This window comes from Erpetoichthys calabaricus, chromosome 2, assembly GCF_900747795.2.
Source record: "Erpetoichthys calabaricus chromosome 2, fErpCal1.3, whole genome shotgun sequence".
NCBI classification, from domain to species: domain Eukaryota; kingdom Metazoa; phylum Chordata; class Cladistia; order Polypteriformes; family Polypteridae; genus Erpetoichthys; species Erpetoichthys calabaricus.
In genome coordinates, this window is record NC_041395.2 from 129,085,504 (window position 1) to 129,103,543 (window position 18,040).

The window sequence follows — 18,040 nt, forward strand, 5'->3', positions numbered from 1 at the left end:
ATGATTAGTATATATAACTTTTTATTAAATATGTCATGCGCAACTCACTACAATATGTTGAGCACTGATGCCAATGAAACCCCCTACTGCATATTACTAGTGTAATTAAAAAAAAAAAACATCTTATCACATTTATGTTGGAGATGGTGATTATGACTGCAAGGTTGCAACAATTGTAGCACATCTTGCTATTAACCTCCTGGCATTTAATGTATTGGGCCGTTTCGCAAGGTCACCCTTTCAATCGATCGATTGCAGTCTTATTTAAATTATGTGAAAGCTTCACTAATCTCTGTCCAAATGGGCTTTTGAGGTTACAACATCTAATAGCACAGATGTAATCTTCATGTGAATATAACTGAAAACAATTTATGATTCACACAAGTTTACATGCCAGTGAAGGTACTGTTCTAAAATTAAGTATGTGATTTAAAAGCTGGAGGCACCATGTTTAATTATGACCATTGCTCTAAGTGCTTCTTTTACTTTAGTAAGGCCATGTCCTTTACTTATATTTGTTATTGATCTATGCAGATTTCAGTTGTTACAAATGCTTTGGTTTTTAAGTATTTTTTATTGTGTACACATTTTTGAAACCCCCTGTATACAGTGTATATATATATCAAAATTAAGTACAGTATAAATAGTGTGTCTGGTATTACATATACTCTGTATGTGTTTCATTAACTGAAATATACAAGGTGAGTCAAAATTATGTTAACATTTGAATCGCGGAAACAATTTATTCACAAAACATACTTCATATGTGCAAGATGATTTACAGGAATGTCTCAATCTGTTCGCCGTCATGTTCAACACATGTACCATATGTGGCACATAAACTGTCCACAAAAAAATTTATATAAGTATATACATGGCAGTACCATTAGTATTAACATAATTTTGACTCACCCTGCATATGTCATTAAGAAAAAGAGCAATTTTAAAAAGCAGCATTCTATTGATGTAATGTTTATACTTTTTTAACACAGCCTTTTCGTTTTGTCTTTGTTACTGTGCTTCATTATAGTAGAAAACTGACTAGGAAACTCCGTCAGGTAAACTAAAGCTCACTAAGGTCGCCTCATTCTGAACATCTCCAGCCAATATTGCATCATATCTCTGATGTAATGAAACAAATTCCCCCTTCCCTTGAGAAATGCTCCGCAATATTGTCACATTAAGTCATATCCCACAGACCTGCTGTTCTAAAATTCTTGTTTACCTGCACTACCTCCATGGTTGACTCCCTTCACAGTTGTAATGGGTGGTTGCATTCCATTTGTCTTTGTGCTGGGGTGATCCTTCTTTTCATAACTAACATATAGTAACATTAAAGTACATCTGAATCTGACTGGATTTTGTTCTTTTTAATAGGAAGTCAGTCCGCTGCCATTTCAAGTAATATATGCCAAGGAGAACGGATGAGGTCCGCTTCTGTTGATCTCTTAATTGAAGCTTCCTCAAAACACTTAAAAGAAGAGCAAGACTTGAATAAATGCTATGGAGATGTAGCTCAAAAGTCACCAACACACCCAGCCTTTGACACTGACCAACCTTCATACCTTGAAATGGAAAGAGTTGCAGAGAAGCAACATGCTATAACCTCACAGCAAAACAAAACACAGGGCATCAATGGTGATCCTTCAGAACATGTGGTTGCCAGTGTTTATTCTGTCAATGAACATCAGACCACCAAATGCTCAGAATCTGTAACCGAAAAAAGCACACCCTTCTTTTGTCCATCTACGTCTATTGGTAAGCCACTGTCTTCCATTTCTGAATCTGATGTGCTCCCAACTATATACCAGGAAGAATCAGAATATCTTACAACCTCAAGCACAATTCATGACAGTGTGATATCCCGACTTATAGATGCCGTTTCTTCAGACAATGAAACTGATGTAGGAAATTCTATCTCTGCACTAATTGATCAGCTTGACACCACAGATGACAAGACAGTCTTTACTGCTGCTTCTGTTACACATGAAATGAATAAATATGGCAGGAGATTTTCTTCAAATACTTCCAATTTGAAGATGGACTCACTCCAAAAACATTCTTCAGCTAAAAGACAAACAACAAACTCTTTCACAAGCCACCTAGCTAACACTGAATTGTTTTCAACTCCAGAAACATCTGAGCTGTCTCTTTATACAATTCTCAATGAAGAGGTTATTTCACCTGTTTACAACCGCCGAGACATTGTGAGGAGATGTATGGAAAATAATTCTGAGGAAAACACTTCTGTAGGAAGCTCTTATGCTTCCCCGGTAAAGTTATTAAGTTCAGAATCATACAAAAAATGTGACAAAATTATAGGTCCACAAGAAATATACAGCTCAGATAGTAATATTACTTTGTCCAATGCCCTTATGTCTCCTGACTCTTTTGATAGCAGTCTAATGGAGATTGAGGTTAATGTTGATGATGACAGTGGTGATCATCTTAGAAGCCTATCCTCAAAATTATTGGAGGACCTTACATTTTCACCCAAAGGTGTCCAAGGTAATAACATAAAGCACAATTGTCTTCAGCCTCAGCCTGAAAGAAATGTCACATATAATCTTAGACATCAGTCATTAAAAAATGCCAGGACCTGGAACTCTAACAGTTGTTATAAGGAATATCCGTCCCATGTGGATAACAGAGCACAGCCAAGCAACACACATGAAGACAGATATGAGAAATCTGCCATTTGTGGAACTCTGAATGCATCTCAGTATAGGTATAGTAGCTGTCCCTCTCCTGAAAACATCATATCTCAAAAGAATGTTTTAAGTCATTGCAGGTACCAGCCATCTACAAATAAGACAAACTGCAACAGTGGCTTATATTATGACTACCACAAGGCTGCAAACAAAGATAACTTCAGAAACAGTCCTGTCTTTAACAGTGGTCACCAGGAGTCTACAGTTATCAAACCATCAAATATTTCAAACTTATCTCATTGCCAAGGTTATAATGCATGCAATCAAAATAGTGAGACATTGAGCGGTCCTCAGTTTCTTAAATGTACTGCTCCAAATAAATGCCATAAAGAGCTTGACTTTTCAAAGACCAGGACTGATCTTTTGCACGCCCAGCTTGATCCATTGGGTTCACCTTCTAACAGTTTTAGGCGTTCAAGTCCATGCAAATCCAAGAGCCTTGGCGATCTAACATCAGAGGACATATCATGTAACTTTGAGAGCAAATACAAGTATATCAGTAAGAGTTTTGTGACTCCCTCTATGGGTGACAGAAGGAGAATTAACACTCTCTCTGGCAAGGCACCATCGGTTGATCCTTTCACAGAGCAGCTACGTAAACTTGTTTCCTTTGAACATGAAGATTCCTGTTTGGCTCCAACAAATAACTGGAGCAGGGAGGAAGAAGACTTGCCTAGTATCCTGTCTCGAAAACTGTCTTCCAGAAGCCAAAGTAGAGTGCGCCACATTGCCAGCCGGGCAAGAGAAAAACAAGAAGCCAATAAGCAAAAACTTTTGTGCAACTACGACACCAGTGGAGTAGTTTTGCGGAATAAACCCCTGTCTCAGCATCTTGCAGTGAACAGGCATTCCACCGGCTCTTACATTGCTGGATACCTTAATCACATTAATGGGACAGAATTAGAGGATCGAGGCCTGCCTGAAGGAGCTTGCACATCATTGAACAATGGCTGTAGGGATTCTTTTTATACTGATGTCTCAATGTTGCAAAAGAATTGTGAACCCCCATCTGAGCCTGAAATTTACTTTCTCCTCAGACTGTAAATGAAGTATATATTGTACATACAAAATTACAGGACATTCACATAGATATATTTTACATTTTCTTTTATCAGCAATTTACTACTTACAGTACACAGATTCTTTTCAAGATGTTGATTTTCATAGAAATCTTAGTCTTCCTTATAATTACGGTGTTTAGTGATATATTGTACTGTAAATAGCTGGCTTGCTTTAAGATTCTAATTTATACAAAGAACTGTGACAACTTAGCTAGGGGAATAATGCATGTAGCGTTCAATTATGACAATACCTGTACATGTAATGCATGACTATGCACCTTTTTAAAACATTTCATTCTGTACAAAAGAGTCACTGCAGTATTGCATTGGATGCAATAAACGTTTGCTCTCAATTTCTAAAAAACAATTCCTGACTTAATTCAGTCCTTAAGTATTATAATTTTAAACTGTGGCTTTATTCTTTGTTCACGACTTGCAAAACTTGTGAAACAGTAACAACTGGGGCAAGACAAACCTTGAATTTGAAGTTGATTTTGATTCAGTGTGTTTTGAAATCTAGAAGTTTGGGCCATCTTTCTGTCCATTTCAGTCCATTGTTTTTAACCCTGCAGTGAGAAGACATCTAACATACTATAACCACAAACACCAGGATATGTGATGAGTAAAACAAGTCCTGCAAAACTGAATTCACAGCAAAACTTAGACTTTTGCAAACAAATTGCCGTATCTTGACCAGTAAAATTTGTTCTCTTAGCATATCTCACCTGCAAGTCACTACAATATGTTGAGCACTGATGCCAATGAAACCCCCTACTGCATATTACTAGTGTAATTTAAAAAAAAATAAACATCTTGTCACATTTATGTTGGAGATGGTGATTATGACTGCAAGGTTGCAACAATTGTAGCACATCTTGCTATTAACCTCCTGACATTTAATGTATTGGGCCATTTCGCAAGGTCACCCTTTCAATCGATCGATTGCAGTCTTATTTAAATTGTGTGAAAGCTTCACTAATCTCTGTCCAAATGGGCTTTTGAGGTTATAACATCTAATAGCACAGATGTAATCTTCATGTGAATATAACTGAAAACAATTTATGATTCACACAAGTGAATCTCTTGTGTGAATCTTTCTTTAGGTGCAAACAGAAGAACATTTTCATTCTGTATATCATGGAGCAGAACTTTGGAGGTTTTGGCCCAGGTAGAGAGCATTTACTTGAAAGCACTTTGGAGATACTTGTCTGCTGCTAAAATCCATTGGCCTGGGTGCATGGCTACTGACGAGTCTTCAAAAGGATCAGCTTATGGAGTTGGAGAACATGAGTGTCACTGTTGTTACCTCTGACCCCCAAATGAGCTGCGTGAGAAGGAACCAGTAGCATGAATGTACTGGCAGGCAGTGTGCAAGGCACATGAAAACACATGGAACCACATAGAAGGAGCTGTGAAAGATCAGGGAGGTACCAGCAGCATTGGAGGGAGGCCTAATACAAAAGTTTCAACTGCAAAATAATCCTTAGGGAGCACTATTCCTTACTTGTTGTCCCAAAAAACTTTAGACCCTACGTGAGTTTTGAGTGTCACAATTGTGAAATCATATGTAAAATGGATGTCAGAGGCAACTTCAGTAATTGTATGTGAAAACAAACCTTCTCTGTTTTGGTCATAAATAGCCAGGATCAAATGCTGGTCATTTTACAGGGATATCAAAAGAACAAAATTTTCAAGCTTGCTGAGTCTAATCATGTACTAAAATAGAGTATTTTAGGGCTATGAGATCAATAAATTGAAAAATCTCACCAGAGGACAAGACGAACATGTGTCATTTCAGGTAGAATCTTATTCAACGCTTGAATTAGGCACCCAATTGCAGCACAGTAAAGTGAAACACCATAGCAGCATGCTTATTTATTTTACACCAGTAATGGCACACTGCACAATAATGTGTAGTGAATACACTTGACTTGAGCATTCCTAGTTTTCATCCTCTTTCTCTGTACGTTTAGCATTCGTCTGCTCAGAGGTTGATGCACTTGCTGCTTCCTGAGCAGCTCTTCTTTTCTCTCTTTCGTTGGCATCTTTTCGTGTTAAAACTGATTAAGTCAGTGTTTGTCTTGCAATTCCTTTGTATATTTTTCTTTAGTCTTTCACTTAAGTTGGCACTTAAGTCTTCAATCTGCCTCAAGAATGATTTTAAATATGAAAAGGTAGGGGAATTGCCCACAAAGGTGGTAGGGAATGAGAACGGCACCAGTACGCATGCACTGCACGGCCGCCCTGCTGGCCACTGCCGAGAGTTGATTCTACAATAAAATAAAATAAAAATAAAAAGAGGAATAACCTTGGAGATCAATCATCACCCCGAAAGCGCATAGTAGACGTCATGTAGTATATGTGTGCCAAATTTCAGGTCAATAGTTCAAACAGTTTGTGAGCTACAGGTGATTTAAAATCCTAGAGAGAAAAACAAACAGCCACGGTAGCGTATCCTATACAAAGATGTAATTTAATTTTAGTTAAATGATGTTTTTATTCAAAGACACTTAAAATCACACATTGTGAATCATGCAAGGATGGATATGCTATCAAACTTTTGCCATAACTGAAAGTCATAGTGGTTAGTGATGCAGCCTCACAGCTCCACATCCAGACTCTGCTGAATCTGTTTGGGTTTGTGAATTTCCCTGTTAGGGGCACAATATGATACAAATATTCTCAAATCTACTTAATCCAATTTAAAGTCCCATCAGTCAGGATCTGTTCCAGTAGTACTGTGCACAGGGTGGTTAAAAAACAGGATCAGGCATCAATCCATCACAGAGAATATGGACATGGGGCCAAATTTATTTTACCAATGAACCTAATGTGGAAAAATAACCCTTGCAAACACAAGGAGAATGTGCAAACTCCACAAACCTAGTGTGTCTGTATTAATGTGTTAAAATTCACAGGACTGAAAAAATCACCTCAATTTTATAAACAAAATGCACTGTACATCTTTTTTTTTAATTAAAGTACTAATATGGTTTAAAGCACACAATCCAGTGATCTGAAGATGCCAAGTTTCATTGTTTAAATAAAAGTCTGAAGAACTGGGATCTTTTCAAAAAGTGAAGATGAATTTGTGAGCTGTAATTTAGTTAAGGAGTCAGCCCCACCACTAGGAGAGTGAGAAACTATACACACACCAGACTAGCATTCACTCAGAATGGTCATCATCATTTGACCAGTGAAAGCTCTCCATAGACTACACAATTTGTGATGACATGATTTCCTAAATCTTAAGTTGAATGTTTTAAAAATGTATGTGTGCACATTTAAACTCAATTTAAATACAGGTAAATGAGAGAGCTATGCTCACAGTGGGAAAACGTTTTGTGTGTGGCAATGGGGAAGTGGCTGTATGCTCTGAATATGTGCTTGCGTGCCTTGGAAGAGCATTAAGCAGTGTTGCAAGCTTGAGAGAAGGAGATTTGCACTGTTGGCATAAGCATCCAATGCTATCTCTGGATGCTAACAATAACCAGAAATATCTGGCCGTCTGACAAAACAATGAGTGAGGCCACTGAGGAAAGCTTTGGTAACACCTCCTAGCTGCTGGTGGGACACACAGCCCAGATGGAATTGCATTTGGATGTGCTCTCCCTCTACTGGAGCAGGCAGCTGGGAAGCTGCCTAGGGATGGCTTAGCTGTTTAAGGGGAAACTGAAGGTTCAGATGTATTGGCATGTTAGTTAGCTCTAGCCTGATGTCCCTAGAGCAAGAGCTGCACCATCCCAAAGCACGGAAATGAATTTGGAGATTGGCCAGTTAGACTAAAGCTGCCTCACAGTTAATGGTCCTTTGAATGCAGACTCAAGTGGAGAGTGTGGAGAAAATGTTTAATCGGCAGAAGGAACAGAGAAAGATGTCTAACGAGAGAAAGAAGCATACTGTAAACGAGAGACACAAGGCAAGAAAAGTGAGTGCTTTGGGTGTAGTACTATAGTGGAAAGAAGGAAGAACCAACTCACATAAAGCCCAGACAGTAGTAGGATTTTAGGTAACTTTCTGTTAATCTTTTACGTCAATTTTTTTCTTTAGCATATCCCTCCCTTGGGCTATTTCTGTTAATAACGACACCATATTTTGCCTCTTTTGTGATGCCCTGAGCCAAGGACCCCCACTATCGTCCATGTTTTATTGAATTTATTTTGTCAATTTCACTTTCATTTACATGTTATTCACCAGCAGAGAGTGTTCCAACCTCAAAGCATTTGAATGATGGTTCAGCTCCCAGGTAAGATGCCTTCTGTACTAACTTTCTATGTTTTGCTTGTGTTCTGACAGGTTACTTTATAAACTCCCAAAGCCAGCAGTCCAGTTCTCAGGTAGTTTCTCCTGTGATGAGCTGACATGGTGTCAATTCCTGCTTTATGCCTGATGCATCCAGGATAGACCCTGCTTGTTTAAATGTTTATAGTGGAGAAGCAGTATACCAGGAAAAAACATTTAATTCAACTGAACAGTGGCAGAAGCAGGTTTGTAAAATGGACTAAGATTGACACAGTAAGCGCTCAATATAAAACAAAATGAATAGATTTTTAAAAAATGAGTTGTGGATCCAAATACATTAACTGCAAATAGATTAAAAAAAAGCACAGTGGCTAGTGCTGCCACTTCATATCTGGGTTAGGGTTTGATCTTCCAACTGGGCACTGTCTGTGTGGCATCTCCACTTCTTTGTAACTCTGTGGGTTTTTCTTCTGCTACTTCCCACATCCCAAACACTAACAGGTTAGGTTAGCTGGTCTCCCTAAATTGGCCCAATATGGAATGAGTGCAGCTGTGTACATGAATATGCTCCACGACAGAGAGGCATCCTGCCATTGATTTGTTCATGCCTCGCCTTCTCTGTTGCCATTATAAGCTATATCTCCTCCATGACTTTATGACAGAATATGTGAGGCCAAAAAGTAGGATGGGTGAACAAATCTGTTCAGAAATCTACAACATATATATGATTTATTGACTGCTTTGTCAGTCTTTTACTTTTTATTCATCACTCTGTATTCACATTGAGGGTTTCAAACCCTTGCCCTTTAGTTATTTTTACAACAAAACCCACTGCACATATTTCTGAAAAGTCACACACATTAATCTCTGTGTTTAGTATGCATGTCCCTCTTGCCCATTTAGCTCAGTCATGCCTAGGATTAGTACATTTCCACCTGGATTCTTCAGAGAACATCAGTTAATTGTTCGTAAAATTTGATGTAATGTCACAAAGAGTAAACACCTGAGCACTTGTTTACACAAAGTGGAAAAAAGAGCATGTTGGAAAATGGCTTTCGGCTTTGTCTGATGACATATCGGGTAATTGGCATTCAATTATTTCATTTTCATTAAAAAGTTTTTAAAGGAAGGCAGACTGCTTTTGCTGTGCGCAGAGTCAGAACTACTCATGCGTGGCACTAAGGAGTTTTACTGCTGCAGTAAATTTCATGACACACTGTGTGTGTGCGTGTGTATGTGTGTGTGTGCACACTTGAGACTCATTGTCTGTCTTTATAGAATATCAATCCAGCAACTACTTTCAGAATGTACAGTCTGTCCAATTCTCCATACATCTGTGGATTTTTCCCCAGGTACTCAGAATTTTCTCCAGCATCCCAAAAAGTGTATTTTAGGTTAATTGATGACTCCAAACTGGCCTCTTATGAGTCAGTATGGAAGTGTATGAGTGGGCCCTTGTACTTCATCCTCAGCCGTGAGAACAGACACTGGTACCTTGTGACATAGAAAAGAATAAACTGGCTAGAAAATTGTTGGTTAAATGGATGGAACCCATCCACTTCAAAGTTACAAGGGGCTATAGTTTTTTTTATAGGAGCACCTGATGAACAGCAGGAAGTAATGCCAACCATAAAGAATAACTAGGATTGTCAGTCACATAGCCATACATGCTTACAATGGAGAATTTAGATAAACCTGTCAGTTTTGGAGGACAATAAAAATATATCCCACATATACTGTACAAATGATCATGCAGACTCCACACAGACGATGACTGGGCAGGAGTTTGAAAATATAACCCTGAAGTAGCACCAATCACTGCACCAGTGTGCAATTCTTCTTATTAGTCACTGTACCTTTACTTTATAGTTATAGTAGTAGTAGTAGCAGTTTTATTATTGTCATGTCTACAGAGTACAATTTAATTCTTGCAACACATCACCACTCTCTAAAATCATGATAAGCAAGAATACATCACAATACATAACTTTATTTTAATTAGTGAAAAGCACAGATCCTCTTACTAGTTGTAGTCCTATCCATTGTCATGAACTTGGAGAGAATGTCAGCATAAAGTCCCGAAAGCAGTAACCAAAAGCCTCACAAGGAGAAGAATCCATTAAATATTGGTTTATAAAAACACTAGCTGCAATACGTGTCTCAGAGTATTTAAAAATGATTTCTACCTCTTGCCCGACATGTATCTTCAGTACCTTTCCTACATATTTGTGTGTGTGTGAATGCCTCTTTACAGGTGCTCCTCTCTTGAGCGTGTTCCTGAAAACCTGAGTCTCATACACTTTCATTATTTACAAGGCACCTTTCTTACTTTCTGTCCAGTTTTTTACTTGTCAACTTTGAAGGCGACTCTCTGTGTGTTGCTCTGATGGACTGAACACACAGAACTTATAATTTTATTATATAGTAGAGAAAGGGCAGACAGAGACTCTTCATGAAATAAAAAGTTTTATTTTACACAAAAAAACTCTGCTGCATAAACACTTCAAAGTGCACATAAAGTACAGAATGAGTTACACTTCTAGAAGTAGGCAACCCCATGGCAAACACATCCCAAAACAAAAACCCAGAGAAAAATTGAAAAACATAGAAAAAAGTACAGAAATCCAGATAATCCACAAAGCACAATAATAATAATCACAAGAATTTATCAATGTCAGCAAAAACAATGAACCACAAGGGACCGTGAGTTTTCCTCCATCTCTACAAGGCTGAGAACAGTGCCTTGATGATAATGGCCAGGTTGCAGTCCCTCTTGGGAGGACTACCCACACAATTCATGGAACATAGTGAAAGACACATAGACAAATAGAAATTAAATTGTAAAAAATATTTAACATAAACAAAGATCCTATCAATGTTGAATTTCTATATATCAAAGTGGATATGCTCTAGAGAGGAGAGGAATGAAGGTCAGTAGGAACAAGACAGAATAGATGTGTGTAAATGAGAGGGAGGTCAGTGGAATGGTGAGGATGCAAGGAGTAGAGTTGGCGAAGGTGGATGAGTTTAAATACTTGGGATCAACAGTACAGAGTAATGGGGATTGTGGAAGAGAGGTGAAAAAGAGAGTGCAGGCAGGGTGGAATGGGTGGAGAAGAGTGTCAGGAGTAATTTGTGACACAGGTATCAGCAAGAGTGAAAGGGAAGGTCTACAGGACAGTAGTGAGACCAGCTATGTTATATGGGTTGGAGACGGTGGCACTGACCAGAAAGCAGGAGACAGAGCTGGAGAGTTAAAGATGCTAAGATTTGCATTGGGTGTGATGAGGATGGACAGGATTAGAAATGAGTACATTAGAGGGTCAGCTCATGTTGGACGGTTAGGAGACAAAGTCAGAGAGGCGAGATTGCATTGGTTTGGACATGTGCAGAGGAGAGATGCTGAGTATATTGGGAGAAGGATGCTAAGGATAGAGCTGCCAGGGAAGAGGACAAGAGGAAGGCCTAAGAGAAGGTGTATGGATGTGGTGAGAGAGGACATGCAGGTGATGGGTGTAACAGAACAAGATGCAGAGGACAAAAAGATATGGAAGAAGATGATCTGCTGTGGCAACCCGTAACGGGATCAGCCAAAAGAAAAAAGCGCATATTATAAAATATTTTCCAGTGATTATTATCATAAGATGCATTACAAAGCAAACCCAAATAAATTTCATAATTATTCTAACTACTAATAATTTAGCTATTCATTAAAGTTCACTTTTGTCTATTTTACAATATTTTTACATATGGTGACATAATAACTCCAGATTGGCTAGACATTAATATTATTTTAGTGTGAAGAATCACAAAAATATAGATTGGTATTGGCTATCTGAAGTGCAGAAAAAATCTAAAAGATCTGGAAACAGAGGGACTGCAATGACTTGCAGCTTCTTCTCTAAGCCTCCACTTCTTTTCCACCTTTTCAGCCATGTCCTTTGCCATTAAGGCCTCTATGCCTGTGTCTGTATCCTCTCCTCTCCTCTCCTGTCTTATCAGTGTTAAGCAGAGCAGATGCCTCTCCAGTTTTCTAGCTACTGTCCTCTTAGTCAATGTCCTTGTGCAGCTAACACTGTGGAACGCTTAACAATCTGCACTTCCACAGCCGCTAAACCCCTCACTGCCCCAAAGTATATGTACCTTTTCTGTATCCACAACTCTGCCACAGTGGACCTTCACCACCAGGTAACTGCATCTGCATAGTCTGGCATAATCACCTTTGCAGCCATACTGCATTCATTCTCTCTTAGTTCCCTGGGACTTTGCTGTTCTTATTGTCAGTTACTACACCTCTAGATCAATTGAGAAGTTTCATCTCATTTCACCTCTTTGTTGGTCCATCCTCTGAGCTCTGTGGTTCATCTTCTTGTCACTAATCTGGCTACTTTGTGCATGTAGACATAATGATATAAGTGATTATTTTCTTATATATTTATTTTTTTCAATTGTAATGCTCTTATCCCATTACAGGATAATAAATTTACACTGATTTTGAAGGTCTTCAGTGTTTTCCTCATTTGTATATTTAGCAACCTCCACTTCTTCGAGATGTTGTAATCCTAGGTAGTGAAAAGTGTTTTTTTTTTGTATTAATTTAGTTTGTTTTTGCTGTGACCTAGTTTTTTGTTTCAGTAAAATCAATATTTAAATATTAAGAGTGATTACTGCAGGGCACTGCATCAAAGACTGATATATGCTAATGCACATAGAGTGTTTGTTTGTGCGCATATAGTAGCAGGTTCTCTGCTTCATAGGATGAATTTGGGCAGCAGAAACATGAGAGTGAGAAGTGAACAGTGCTGATGGTGCCTATTTGCTAGAAGAGTAACCCACACTGGCTTCTTAATAGTCCATCCTAGTGCCAGTGTGGACAGAAAGTGATGAGCCACAGTTTGGTTATTGATACTGTTGTGTTAGTAGTTGTTATGCAGGTATCAGTGTGACAAAAGTCATGACAGGAGACCAGTAGCCTCCTATTATTTGGAACAAGTTGGTCCGACCTAGTGATGAGAAAAACGATTCATGAGAAACTGAATTTGCAGAAAAAATCAGTGTTTTACTTTGCAAACAATTTATAAAATAAATTGTATTTCATTTACAGAGAAGTTTATGTCATTCACACTAGCAGAAACACATTTATTTCCTGTCTGAGAGCGTTTTCATGAACTAATGCATTTAATTGTCATTTATTATTTAAGTAAAGAATTCTAGTGAAGAAAAAACTCACTGAAAGTGTGCATAATCTTAACTAAGATAAAGTGATTTCTAGGGTTGTAAGCGGTGACTTTCTGTGTAGTAAACAAAGAAATGTGCACAACAAAGTGTATTTATGTGTCTTTGTGTGGAAAATAGGCAGTGTGTCCCATTAAAAAAATGTTCTGTTATTCTTCACAGTGATGTGAACAAGAGGCAAAAATAGAATTGATTTTACTGATGTGTAAACCATGTAAATCGGTAACACAACTGCAGAAAAGAACACAGGTAAATACAGAAGTGTGAAGGTATTCCTTCTTTTCCACCCCAAGTGAAACCTTTATTCCAAAAAAAAAAAAACTCTGGTGAGTTTTGCTTTTTGCAATTGTGAAATCACCTGTGAAACTAATTTTAGTGTCAGTTTTGCAAAACTGCATGTGAAATGAAACTTGCCTGTTTTGCTCAATGTTAGTTCCAACTGTATGTTAAAAAGGGTTGACAGCCTGGAATCTGACAAACCTGCCTTGTCCTTTAATTTTGAACAGAAGCTATCCTAAGTATGATAGTCCAAATACTTTCTAGGGATGTTCCTCAGATTTAAAGGCCTCTCCCTATCAGAAGTCCACCAAGTCCACCAAGCTTAAATTTAGGAGGCTCGACTGGCAGAAACTTAATAATGACCAAAGGCTTGGAGACCAGGGCTACCTCATCCATATAGGTGAACTAGGAGATTACCTAGAGTGGCATGTCAGCAAGGGTGGACAAAATAACCAACTACCCTATGCTGCTGAACTCCATGGCAATGCCAGCCTTTTGCCCTGTGGTAAAGACACATTTCAAATGTTACACTGTTAGGTATGTGAATTATTAAGAACTTGATGAAGAAGTATGCCATCCTACCAAGTTCTCACTAATCATGTCAACACTGGGGTGCAGTATGTTAAAATGGCTATAACTGTTTGGCTCCAAATACAAAAAGTGGTGACTAATGTTTGTGCAGGCTACCTATCTGCCTTAAAGTCACTGATTCCACTGGAAACCTATCTTTGCTGTAACCAAAATTGGATTTAGAGGGTTCTGCTCAAAAGCACAGTAGTAACACCCATATATTATCCAACACAGACACTGACCAGCATTGAATGTTAAATTGTGAGGAAATTTTGATTGATCCCAGCAGTTTAATGACATCAGACAGTTGAATGTTGAAACAGAATTTGCACTTAAGATCTATTCAAGGTCCAATGTGTATACTTCCCTAAGCAGACCTTGATGTAATTATATGCATTTTTAGGAGTGTGAGGAGAGAAATGTGTTATAATCTCTCTCTCTCTCTCTCTCTCTCTCTCTCTCTCTCTCTCTCTCTCTCTCTCTCTCTCTCTCTCTTTCTCTCATATATATATATATATATATATATATATATATATATATATATATATATATATATATATATATATATATATATATATATAATATAATAATAATAAAAGGCAAAGCCCTCACTAACTGATTCACTCACTCACTGACTGACTGACTCACTCATCACTAATTCTCCAACTTCCCGTGTAGGTGGAAGGCTGAAATTTGGCAGGCTCATTCCTTACAGCTTACTTACAAAAGTTAGGCAGGTTTCATTTCGAAATTCAAAGCGTAACGGTCATAATTGGAACCTCTTTTTTCACAATATACTGTAATGGACGGCAGCTCGATGGCCGTGGGAGGAGGAGTTGAGTGTCACGTCATCACGCCTCCCACGTAATCACGTGAAAAGACTGTGAACGCAGTAGGGACAAATGAAGGAGGAGCCGCAAACAGCGAAGAACAAAAAATTCATTAAACAATTGAGAAGGGAGCGAGTGAAGCATACAAGCATGTTCATAAGGGAAACAAAGCACGGTGTAAAACGTAAGTTTAAATTAAGTTTATAGAAACGCTCCCGCTGCGGATTGCAATAACGTGAAAAGGCTGTGAATGCAGTAGGGACAAATGAAGGAGGATCCGCAAACAGCGAAGAACAAAAAATTCATTAAACAATTGAGAAGGGAGCGAGTGAAGCATACAAGCATGTTCATAAGGAAAACAAAGCACGGTGTAAAACGTAAGTTTAAATTGTGTAATATGTGTATGTGTATATGTATATATATATGACAGCAACACTTTTAACAATGACAACACAATTACATTGACAATCATGTTACGTTATTTTTAAAATGTTTCCTTTACTTTTTCATAACCTCTTTAACACACTACTTCTCCACTGCGAAGCGCGGGTATTTTGCTAGTATATATATAAAATATAAAATCCAACATCTCTGTATGTCTGTCCGCTTTTCATGAGAGAACTACTTAACGGATTTAGATCGGGTTTTTTTCTATAATTTGCTTGAACATTCCAGTTGATTTTGTGACTTCTGTCATCATACTAAGTATCATAGTTCACTTGCAGGAGCGATTTATTCACACTAATAAGAGACAGAGGCTGCAGGCAGAGGGGAGGGGGAAGCATGATATCAGGAGTGGGGAGCCTGGCAACGCCCTCTTCACTCACACGCCAGCCTTCGTTCGAATCAGTCTACCTCTGGCCACGTTTTGGAGCACACCTTGCTTCTGCTTAGCTAACAATACCTGTTTGTTTATTGATTTTTATAGTTTGTCCTGTTTCACTACAACGCAGGCAGAGCCACAGGGGACCGCTAGTATCTAATATGTGTATAAGTATACAAGGCAGCCTGTCACACAGGAAGAATTTGGAAGAACTTGTATAGTCATCCACAGGTTTTGTTTTCAGTTTGTGTTTATTTTCTACTCTTTGCATTCCACCTTTCATCATCACCGCTCAACATTTCTCTCTATTATAAAAAAAAATCTTTGGAAGGGAGACTGGGGAGACAAGACGTGATCTTCTTGGAAAACAATTTGAAGTCCCGCGAAAGACACATTAACTTGCTCCCAGCTCTTAAAACAACGACAAGCAAAACACGCAGCTAGCCAGCAGCGGAAACCCAGCAGATGATCCAATCACTTTTCTTTGCTTTCGTTCAGCCACTCTAACCCCCCCCCCCCCCACTTCACAACACGAGTGGCAGAGATGCAAAGTGGCAAAGGGACAGCTGCTGTACAGGCTTTAAAATGATCGATGGGCAGCACGACAGCAGCAACAGCAGCAGAAAGACAGCAGATGATCTGACAGCATCTCCTTAGCATGTGTTCAGCTGCCCCCCCTTCACAACGCGAGCAGCGTTATACGTCCTGCAAGAAAGAGATTTAACCATGCCCAGGGCCAGAAATAGAGGACAAGTATTATTTTTATAACGTAACGCGAGATAAGGCAGTGAGACATCATTTAAAACAAGTCTACGGACATCTAACCTAGCAGTTGTTGGATTGCTTTTGACAGACACGCTTCATGTGCTCCCAGCTCTTAAAACAACGACAAGCGACAAGCAAAACATGCAGCTCGCCAGCAGCAGAAAGCCAGAAGATGATCTGACCGCTTCTACTTAGTGTGCGTTAAGCCACCCAAACCCCCCCTTTCCCCCTTCACAACGTGAGCGGCAGAGTAGCAAAAGGACAGCAGCTGTACAGGCTTTGAAATGATCGGGTAGCGAGACAAGCAGAACACGCAGCTCTCCAGCAGCAGAAAGACAGCAGCTGATCCGACGGCATCTCCTTAGCCCGTGTTCAGCTGCCCCCACCTTCACAACGCGAGCAGCGTTATATGTCCTGCGAGAAAGAGATGTAACCACAACCGGGGCCGAAAATAAAGGACAAGTATTGTTTTTACAAAAGTTTTAAAGTAAAAGTAAAAATAATGCATATGTAACCATTCCCATGAAAGTAACAATCTCTTTAAATTGTATATCCAAACCAAACCCGGGGGTGGGCAAGCGAAGCGAGCAGGGGGCGGAGCCCCCTAGTTTGCTAAAAAACAACTATTTTGAACACTTTTGCACTCTCTCATCGAATCACTTACACCAAGCCAAGTCGTAGGCACCTTTTAACCAATCACATTGATCATTGTGATGCAGCAGTAAACTATTGTTTGGAAAAATCCCACAAGAGTATAGGATGAGGGATGGAAGGTTGTAAACTTGGCACAGTGGCTAAACTCCCAGTCAAACCCCATCTTCTACAGCTTTGATGGAGCAGTGTTAACTACTGTGCCTTACACACACACTCCACATATATTTATATATTGTGGACATCCAAGGGAATGACAGGCTGATAACTTCAACAAATTTTTGGGGCGCCAACCCAGCTGTCCTAGTTTACTTAAAGGCTTTAAAAAAATAATGCACAATGGCATTCAAACCGTAACACTCTGGGTAGGTTAGTCTGATGACTTTGTTACTTATACTGTACTGTAGTTATGCTGTGGAGCTCTTCTGCAAGAAATGACACCTGCTTCTCGGCGGTCTCACTTGCATGGCTCAGGGACCAAAAGGGACGAAGTTAGTTACCCACACTGAGTGGTTTCTCTACACTGAGGAGTAAAAAAGAAGACAAGACAGTTAGCATCAGCACTTCCTCTCGGCTTGTGGTGGTAATTTATACCTGGGAGTAAATTGGAGCCATATGCATGAATACATTGAAGCAAAGAATTTGCACAGGTATCTCAAATTCTGTTGATTACTTGAAAGCCATCTATCTTTCTTATCGCATAGTTGGAACAGACTGTGTTACTAAACCCTCTGATGTACTTGGACAGTATTACACTGTAGAAAGTAAGTCTCAGGTTCTACCTTGAAGAGGAGACTTTGTCCTGTCTGCTGTAGTCCACAGCTGGTATTTCAAGGCCATATTTTGTCCTGTAAGAAATGGCTTTCTTACTGC

The 18,040-nt window shown here is 39.0% G+C and overlaps 1 protein-coding gene across 1 annotated transcript in view; it reads left to right on the plus strand.

Annotated features, from left to right (window-relative positions):
- Window positions 1-4,139, plus strand: part of plch1 (phospholipase C, eta 1) — a 314,659-nt gene extending 310,520 nt beyond the window's left edge. The window contains exon 24 of the mRNA XM_028794504.2: window positions 1,378-4,139. Within this exon, the coding sequence (XP_028650337.1) occupies window positions 1,378-3,755 (2,378 nt within the window). The 3' untranslated portion in view covers window positions 3,756-4,139. The remainder of the gene's footprint in view (window positions 1-1,377) is intronic.
- Window positions 4,140-18,040: the final 13,901 nt, after the last annotated feature.